At 40.6% G+C, this 10,517-nt stretch overlaps 1 protein-coding gene across 1 annotated transcript; it reads right to left on the reverse strand.

Moving 5' to 3' along the window:
- Positions 1 to 7,544: 7,544 nt before the first annotated feature.
- On the reverse strand, positions 7,545 to 8,531 carry LOC123936328 (olfactory receptor 13A1-like). Its single transcript, XM_045996945.1, has one exon. The coding sequence runs from the start codon at positions 8,529 to 8,531 to the stop codon at positions 7,545 to 7,547; it is 987 nt and encodes a 328-aa protein (XP_045852901.1).
- Positions 8,532 to 10,517: the final 1,986 nt, after the last annotated feature.

Genomic DNA, 10,517 nt, shown 5'->3' on the forward strand with positions numbered 1-10,517 from the left:
AACAGACACATGAAAAAGTGCTCCACGTCACTCGGCATCAGGGAAATACAAATCAAAACCACAATGAGATATCACCTCACACCAGTCAGAATGGCTAAAATAAACAAGTCAGGAAATGACAGATGCTGGTGAGGATGCCGAGAAAGGGGAACTCTCCTACACTGTTGGTGGGAATGCAAGCTGGTGCAACTACCCTGGAAAACTGTATGGAGGTTCCTCAAAATGTTGAAAATAGAGCTACCCTGTGACCCAGCAATTGCACTACTGGGTATTTACCCTAAAGATACAAACATAGTGATCCGAAGGGGCACGTGCACCCGAATGTTTATAGCAGCAATGTCTACAATAGCCAAACTATGGAAAGAACCTAGATGTCCATCAACAGATGAATGGATAAAGAAGATGTGGTATATATACACAATGGAATACTATGCAGCCATCAAATGAAATGAAATCTTGCCATTTGCGATGACGTGGATGGAACTAGAGGGTATCATGCTTAGTGAAATAAGTCAATCGGAGAAAGACAACTATCATATGATCTCCCTGATATGATGACATGGAGATGCAACATGGGGGGTTAGGGGGATAGGAGAAGAATAAATGAAACAAGATGGGATTGGGAGGGAGACAAACCATAAATGATTCTTAATCTCACAAAACAAACTGGGGGTTGCTGGGGGGAGGTGGGGTTGGGAGAGGGGGAGGGAGGTTATGGACATTGGGGAGGGTAATTGCTATGGTGAGTGCTGTGAAGTGTGTAAACCTGGCGATTCACAGACCTGTACCCCTGGGGATAAAAATACATTATATGTTTCTAAAAATATAAGAAACAAATAAAAAATTAAAATGTTAAAAAAAAAGAATATAGAACATAGCTAGTTAGAGATCAGTGTCCCTCTAGGGTCCCCGGAGGCTACTAATTGGGCATTGTTAGAAACAGAAAATTATAATACAAAAATCATACCTACCCTTTCATTATATATGCAAATACAGTAATATGGACTCCCAAATGTCTATAGTCCTCCATAAAAGTCTTCAAAGATGGACTGCATATAACCCTACCAGATTTTATAAAGTCCCAACTTCATAATGCTACCAAGGTGGAGTTGAAAGCTCAAGTCGGGGAATTAGAGCCCCACCAGTGGTAATAAAGTAAAGTTCTCCCTTAATCTCCCAGAGAAGTGTCAAAGAACACCAGACAAAACACCAAGTTTAAACAAGAGCTAAATGCCCAAGTTTCAGTTGATAATAACCTTTCACACCAAGAACAAGGAAGAGTTCAACTTGAATGAAAAAAAAGACAATCAATGGACACCAACATCAAGATGCCAGAGATATTACAATTATTTGACAGAGTTTGAAGTAGCCATCACAAAACAATTCAATGCCCAATTACAAGCATGCTTGAAACAAATTTAAAAACAGAAATTTTCAGCTAAGAAATAAAAAGCATAAAGAGGAACTAAATGGAAATTTTGGAACTGAAAAATATCATAAATAATTTTTTTTTAATTCAGTGGATTGGGTCAACAGCAGAATGCAGGAGATAAAGGAAAAAATCAATGAACTGAAGAAAGAATAACAGAAATTACCCAAATGAACAACAAAAAGAAAACAAATTGGAAAAAAAATACAGATACAGCCTCATGGATCTGTGGAACTATAGCAAAAGATCTAACATTTGTGTCACTAGAGTCTGAAAAAGAAAAGAAAAAGAGTAGGGCTGAAAAAGGATTTGGAAGAAACAAAGGCTAAAAATTTCTCAAATTTGGCAAACAATATAACTTACAAATCCAAGGAGCTGAATAAATTCTAAATAGTATAAATCCAAAGAAATCCACATCAAGACACATCATATTCAAACTTCTGGTAATTGAAGAGAAAGAAAAAATTTAAAAGCAGCAAGAGAGAAACAATATATTCCCCGTGGGAAATAACAATTCAAATGACAGTAAATTTCTCATCAGAAACCATGGGGGCCAGAAAGAAGTAGCACAATATTTTTTCAAGTGCTGAAAGAAAAGTATTGCCAATATATAGAATGCTACATCCAGTGAAAATATCCTTCAGGAATTAAGGGGAAATAAAGACACTCTCATATGAAGGAAAAGTAAGAATTTCTCACCAGCACACCTATCCTAAAAGAATGAACAGGAGTTCTCTGAACTTAAAGGAAATGATATCCAGAACAACCACTAAAACTGCTGAGCAAATACATGCACTTAAAAGCATTATGATCAATCAAAATTGAATTATTATAAAATGTTCCAGTAACCCATATGAAGGCAGGAAAAAGAAAATATGGAAATGAAAAACAAACAGAAAACAAAATGTAAACTGGTGGACTTAACCCCTAAGACATCAAAATGTGAATGGTCTAGCTACACCAATTAAAAGAAATACTGAGGTGCACCTGGGTGGCTCAGTGGGTTAAAGCCTCTGCCTTCAGCTCGGGTCATGATCCCAGAGTCCTGGGATCGAGCCCCACATCAAGCTCTCTGCTCAGAAGGGAACTTGCTTCCACCTCTCTCTCTGCCTGCCTCTCTGCCTACTTATGATCTCTATCTGTCAAATAAATAAATAAATCTTAAAATAAAAAAAGAAATATTGATAAAATAAATGAAAATCATAACCCAACTATATGATGTCTATAAACACTCATTTTGAATATAATAATAGAGGCTGTTTGAAAGTAAGTGAATGGGAAAAGATTTTCATGCAAATATTATCAAATGAAGGCAGGAGTGACTATATTAATATTAGACTAAGTAGACTTCAGAGTAATAAAAATTACCAAAATCAGAGAGGGATATTACACAATGATGAGAGCATCAATCCACCAAGAAGATACAGCAATCCTAGATATTGCACCAAACAAGAGACCTGCAAAATATGTAAAGTAAAAACTGGTAAAACTGAAAGGCAAAAGAGATAGTCAACAATTATATTTGGATATTTCACCATCCCTCTCTCAACAATTAATAAAACAAGTAGCCAAAAAAATCATTAAGATGTAGAAGAACTCAACACCATCAACTATCAGGTTCTAACCAACAATTATAGAACACTCCACCCAAGAACAAAGAAAAAAAATAAAATCTCTGAAAGTATGAATGAGGTCGGGAGAAATTCCTCTAGAGCATTCAGAGAGATTTGTCTCCAGCTCAGTAGTGCAATGAGGAACATGTTGACCTCTTTTTAAAAAGATCCTGAAATCTGTAAGAGGAAGCCTGAAAAAATTCTTAACTCTTATCATAAATATCACCTAAGGTCATCAGAAATGTAAAGAAAATCAGAATTATGGTCTTCTGGCCCCTGGGGCAGGATAGGCTCTGGCTCTTGATCAACTGCCAAATGTCTGAGACAGAAATTAATGGAGTATGGCTTAGATCTATCATAGCCTGAATCATTCCTGCTGGAGACCGTAGGAACAGCAGCAGAAACATCATTAAAGCAAACATCCATTGAATGGAAGCCTCCATCAATGTCCAAGTTGGGAAACAGAAACAGTATCACACAACCTTACAGAGAAGATTTAATGTAGGAACTGGTTAAACAAGTTTTGGTGGACCAAAAGGGCATGAATCAAACACTGAGGTGATACAGAGACAGCAAGTGCAGAAGAAAGCTTCATCTCCTAGGACTGGAGGAACCAAGACAGAGATTAAGGCTGTTGTAACTGAGAAGCCTAGAGAAGGAATTCCACTGAGCTAGGTCAGAGATCTCTAATTGGGGGTGTGTTTCCTGGATAGCCCTGGTCTTCCTGCAGTGTGAAGAGATTCTATGGAGCTAGGACTCAGGCCCCTGAGGAATAGGCACTCCTCAGAGAGTGCTGCTTCCTCAGGATCTTGAAGGAGAGAACTCCTGCTGAGCTGGGATTCAAACTTCTAAGCAGGCAAAACTTGTCACCACAGGACAGTTTCTGTGGGGCTAATAACAGTACTCCTGCAAGTGTGAAAGCTGAAGCCAGCTGCTGCCCCTGGGCCCTATCACTGCTGCAGAGTTAAGAAAGAGCATTACAGCAATGCTGACAAAAACAGGAAACAAGTGGAGAAGAACAAGTCCCTTCTGCCTCTAGCAGCTCAGTCTTTCTCTAGGACTCCCTCTGGGCAGACACTAACAGAAATCCCTCTGCAAAGGTGAAACATGGTTTGCAGAACCCCTGGCTCAGAGTTCCAGAGCTGGGGTTCACGCTGAGAGATAGTAGGTTAATAATGAGCCAGCTATTGCCCAAGCAACTCAAGACCTCCCCATCTAGACTAGCTCAAGCAGCTATCCCAGCACAGAGGGAAGCGGAAGAATGTGGTTGTGTTTCCTGGCATGTAGATCCACACAAAAGTTATGCTGTGTAGATTAATTAGCATCTCAAGGAATCTTTGTGGAGAACGAATTATAATTCAGTCTCTGACTTTTTCCACTGTCCAATACAGGAAACGTGGATGACAGTTTTGTTTTAGAAAGCACACATTTATGGGGCTACCCAATCACCATAATTCATTCTAATCCAGAAAAAGGAAGTATTCTGATGGGTCTCATTCTTCTCAGAAGCATATCATAACCTGTACAAGTCTACCATGGCCTGTACAGGAGTACAAGTGTTGAAGGTGGAAAAGGCAACATGTGGGAGCAAATGACAGTAGATCAACTCAGCATCATACTACCAATAGATTCAGACACAGATGTAAGGGAAATCCTAGCCCACTGAAGACCTGAGGCTTGCTTACCCACCCCTCAAAAAAAAGACAAAGCAAGAACTAATTATGACTTGGTCCTCAAATCTGACATGAAGCCAATGTAAGGAAAACAATGTCCTCAAAAGCACAGACCCCCTCTTCATCTCGTGTTTTTCTAAGATAATGCCAGGTGTACTCTCCAGCTGAGCTGGCAACATAGTATGACAAAAATATGGTGCCTAGCTGATGGATCTAAGGAGGCTACTGAGCTCACTCCAGTGGGTTGTGGAAAACAAAGGACTAGCCCTACCTCGGGGCTCTGTAGCTCCCAGATGAGGTGGGCCAAATACCTTTTGCTTGTCCCTGATGAAAGTAACCCCTCCAAACTCCTAAGAGAGAGGAGGATCTTAGATTAAATTTAAAAAGATAAAATAAGAATCTGTTCCATGAAATGGGAAATCAAATGTGATAGGGTTTCTATAATCTTATGAATCCCTTTTTCTGGAATAAATGCCTGCCCCTGCCAAACAGGCCTCTAAGAAATCACATCTGGGGAAAGGGCTCAGGTCTCTCATCTCTGTTAAGTGGTAGACATCACTGCACCAATTCAGTATGCCTGAAAAAAAAGTTATTAGGATCTAAATCTGTGTCCTCTGATGAGGCCAGTTGCTCCATTTCAAAACACTTTCAAAAAGATTGCTCTTCCAAACCCACTGGCCAGACAGGAGCTACAGCAGGTTTGCTGCTTCTTAACAAAGTCCCTTGTCCCAACTGTGGACAGTAGCAGAAGGTGGAGTCCATGACAGGCTTTAATATGTTTTGGTGGATAAGAGCACATGCTCTGGATTCATGGAGCTGTAGCTGAAATCCCATCTCCACCTTCCACTTGTTGTAGGACTCGGGTGTATCGCCTAGCCTCTTACAGTGTTGCTGGAAAACCAAAGATAAATTGTGACAGTACTTAGTCTCAGACCTGACACACAGAAGCTACCTTGGCTAGAGGCAGTAGCAGTGGTGGAAGTAGCACACCAGTGACTACAAATCCCAAAAGTGAGAGAGACTGGTTGGTTGGAGCTCACTGGTTCTCACCCAGAGGAGATTTTGCTCTCTCCTCACCTCCAAGTAGATCTGACAATGTCTAGAGATATTCTTATCTGGAATGGTTCTATTGACATCTAGTTGGTAGAGGCCAAGGATGCTGCTAAATTTACTATGATGTACAGGATGGTTCCTGCCATGATCAACAAGGTCAAACTGACAAACTCTGGTATAGTGGTACCCAATGGTCAATCCTAAACTGAAAAAAAAAAAAGGAAAGCCAATATAAAACACAAGAAAGCCAATATAAAACACTCCATTGTCTGGAGCCAGAAGTCAGGAATGTGACCAAGACTTCAGTTCATAAAACAGCCTTCATGGAGGAGGAACTGGATATACCACAGGCCTATAACTTATCGCCATAATCCAGACCCCTTATCATATGGCTGTTGGTGCTGCTGGACTAATCTGGTGGAACACATACAGGAGATCTACTTGAGTCAGAGAGGCTAAAAGGGTAAGGGCTTATGGTTAGAGAAACATCTGAAGAAAGGGTGAGTCTCCCTTGACTGATAGACATTATCAAAGACAAAAAGCAGAGAAATGGGCAAATTTGAAGTTTCACAGTTCCCTTCTGTGGTTCGTCAAACAATTGATAATGTGAAGTCATATCAGCCCGTCATAGAAAATGCTGCCTGCTGAATGCCTGTGGCATTATGAGTTTGTCTACACTAAATCACAAGGACTAATTTTAAGACAAAATTTCCAAGAAGCAAGAGCTGCATCTCTGTCTCAGCTAAGAAAAGCAAATTTGTTCCTGTAAAAAGGAGCCACCAAAAAAGGGGTCAGGTATCAAGTCGTTGAAGGCAAGGATGGCATCTAGAGATTTTCTAGAGAAAGGAATGTCCTAGAGAAGACAAACTCCAAGCAAGACAGTACTCTGGCAGGGAGGGATGCTTCACCTGGACATAGAGGTCACAGAGAGAAGGACCAGTTACTCACATAGTGCTCAGAGGGACAGAACCTGACACACGGCTCGACTGAAGAGGGAAGAAAAGTAATCTGAAAACTAAAATGTACTGCTTGCATTTGAAGAGCAGGAACAAAAGTTTGGGGCCTGAAATATGATAGACTTTAGGAATCTGGGAGAGAATCCACTAAGGAAATGTGGATGATCTATCTATCAGGAACTCCATTTGGCCTTTCCTGAGCAGAGCTGGTCTCACTCATGAGCCTGAGGCTCCCTGAGATAAACAGGATCCACTCTACATCAGAAGCCACCAGAATGGCTTTTCATTTACCCATCTCAGTGCTGCTTCTCACTGCGTCTTAGCTGAATCCACTGCCATCCCTGCAGCCTCTTCCTCTGTGGTTCAAGCATCTTAACCCTCACCTACCCTTTCCAACTAGCCACCACAAACATCACCCTGAGGCAGGCAGGGGTGAGGGGCTGTGATATCCAGACTAATGGACTGCTCCTGCCCTCAGCAATCACTGACCACAACAATATCTTACACTTAGCACTTGATAGTATTGTCTTCAGGTCTCTTGTTCAGTCTTGACAGCACCTCTGGGCTGTTTACTTTCCGCATTACACTTAGAAGGAAACTACAGCTGAAAATCATTTTAAAATGTAGAAAATATAAAAATTACAAGATTACAAGAAAGCAAGATGAATAACAATAATGGCTCTTCAAGTCATTAGAGAATCTATTAGTAACCACACTGAGTCATTAGTGGTAATTTCCAAATCCTTATTCATTGGAGAGTCTCTGAAACCACTGTGGACTTCAACATGTAGTCTCCACCAAAAGCTTCAGAAGACAGAAATTAATTTCTGGAGAAGGTGAAAAGCTTCCCGAGGGCTGCCTTGACCTCCTTGTTTCTCAAAGTATAGATGAGGGGGTTGAGCGTAGGGCTCAACATAGTATACAGTACGCCAGCCAACTTGCTCTTCTCTGCACTATAGCTGGAGACTGGGCTTATGTAGGCATAGAAGACAGCAGTATAATACATGCACACCACAATGAGGTGGGAGGAGCAAGTGGAAAAGGCTTTCTTCTTCCCCTCTGCAGTCCGCATCTTGAGGATGCTAGAGATGATAAAGCCGTATGACACGATGGTCATCAGGAAGTTCAATATGCCATAAAACGCATCAGCCAGGACAATCATAATGCTGTTCACATAGGTGGAGCTACAGGAGAGAAGCAGCAGAGGAGGGGCCTCACAGAAAAAATGGGTAATGACATTGGGGCCACAAAAATTTAACCGTAGCATCAGCCCAGTGTGAATGGCCGCATTGAAGGCACAGAGCGCCCATACACCTAGAGCCAGCTTACAGCAGAATGCCTTGTTCATTGTGGTGCTGTAATATAGAGGATGGCAGATGGCTGTGTACCGGTCATAGGCCATGACCGTGAGGAGCAGCAGCTCAGAGGATGCAGACCATATGAGGAAATAGAGCTGGGCCATGCAGCCCCTGTAAGAGATGGAGCTGTCCTTTGACACCAGACCCTCCAGGGCTTTGGGCATGATGGAAGAGGTGCAGATAATATCCATAGTAGCCAAGTTGAACAGAAAAAAGTACATGGGGATATGAAGCCCAGAGTTGAAGGTGATGGCCAAAATGATGAGGATATTACCGATGAGAGCCACAGAGTAGAGGGAGAGGAAACAGCTGAATAAGAGCATGTGGTATTCTGGGTGCTCTGAAAAGCCCTGCAGGATAAATTCTGTTACTAGTGTCTGGTTACTCATGGTTCTTGGGCTGAGAGGGGTTTCCAGGACTATCAGGTGAATCTCTACCCACAGCTTCATGTGATTTCCAGGCTAGAGAGAGAAATGAGAGGTAACCTAAAGCAGGTTGCTATCATTTCATTTATACTTGACATCATGCCATGAGCAATATTTTACAGATGTACTGGGATTTATAAAGGAAGAGAAACATGCCAATAGGACATTAGGCAAAGGGCACGAACATTTAGCTTATAAAAAGTAAGGATAAATGGCCAATTAAATTCATAAAGCATCATTCAACCTCAAAGAAATGCAAGTTAAATCAATAATCCAATCTTTATGAACCATGATTTGGCAAAGTTTGAAAATCCTGGTTTTGACGAACAATAGCATGGGTGCCAAGAGGCAGGCCTTTTAAAATTCATATTCAATATGAGCCAGAACCTCCACTTCTAGGAATTTAGCCTAAGGAAATAATTAAGAGCATCTTCAAGGTGTCATCACAGCATTATTTATAATACTGAAAATGCAAAAGCAACTATACTTTTAAAGGTCAGTATATTATGATGTATTAATATAGCATAATGCTTTATACCTATCAAAATGATGCTTTAGAAGGGTTTTACTGATGCTTATAAAAATAGAACAAAGAAAATTCAAAAGTAAAAAGAAAGAAAATTGAAAAGTAGTGTATACAAAGGGATCTCATTTTGCGTTTAAGAAAAACAACTTATGTTTGTATATATACCTGTAGAAAAAAAACAAGTAAATGACTACAGAATTTGAATAGTGGGGATAAATTACACTTGATTTCATTTCTTTGCCTTTGCTTCTCTGTATTTTCTGATTTTTCCATTTAATAACCTTTCTAAAAGGCAGGTCTGACAGAATAAATGCCCCCAGCTGGTACCTTGGATCCACCTCCTCTCCAGACAACGTCTTCCCTCTCATCTCACTCCTCAAAGTCAAAGCTCTGGCACAGCCAGGACCCCCAAGTATGGCCAGATTTCGTGGCTTTGTTTTTGCAGCTCCCTCAGCTATAAATGCTCTCTTTCTCATGAACCAGGTCTATCATCATCTCTCACCTTTTCTAATATCCCTTCCCTAGAGATAAAGATAAAGCTCTCTCCTTTGTGACTCCTCAGGATTCTGTACTGACTTCTGTCCTAGAACCCATTGCACATCACTTCATGTTATGGTCCTCTAAGACTGAGGCATTTGCCTCATTCATCTCTGAGCACCACTTCTTGTTCTCCAGATATGTTATGTTGAAATAATAGTAAGGAACAGTCCAGTAGCAATAAAAGCAGAGTGATTTCTATTCTCAACACAGTGCACATTCTGTATTGTTTAAGATGAAATCAGCATGGTACCACATTTGCTTTTCCTCTTTCCAACTCTCTATTCGTTAAAAGGGTTCATTTAAGGAAGATGCTCATTTTCAATTAAGAATTCTGCTTTTTGGGGCATTTGGGTGGCTCAGTGGGTTAAAGCCTCTGCCTTTGGCTCAGGTCATGATTCCAGGGTGCTGGGATCAAGCCCCACATCGGGCTCTCTGCTCAGCGGGGAGCCTGCTTCCCCCGTTCTCTCTCGGTCTATCTCTCTGCCCACTTGTGATCTCTGTCTGTCAAATAAATAAATAAAATCTTTTTAAAAATTCTGCTTTTTGTTAACTTCAATAAATATACTTACTATTGAAGAGTTAAAAGATTTATACAAAATGACTAAACACCTATGATCAAGTCATGTCACCACTTTGTAAGGTGAACATGATTCTTGGAATAGAAGAATAAATAAATAAATAAAATTTCTCTGACTCAGAGCAATAGGCTATTTTAGTAAATATTCTGTTCAAAGCTGATACAAATGATCGAGCTCCATCTGCATCTTCCCAGCACCAAGGTATCAGGTCAGCCCTATCGTTTTGCCAGAGATGACAAATGTAATATGCTTTAACTTATTTCATATTTGTTTGGGACAAAAGTAGTGAATATTATTTTTGTCCAACTCAGTTGGAGATCTGGAGATTTTATTTGCTCTCCTGGGACTTTACTGGCTCTTCAACAT

This window comes from Meles meles, unplaced genomic scaffold, assembly GCF_922984935.1.
Source record: "Meles meles unplaced genomic scaffold, mMelMel3.1 paternal haplotype, whole genome shotgun sequence".
NCBI lineage: Eukaryota > Metazoa > Chordata > Mammalia > Carnivora > Mustelidae > Meles > Meles meles.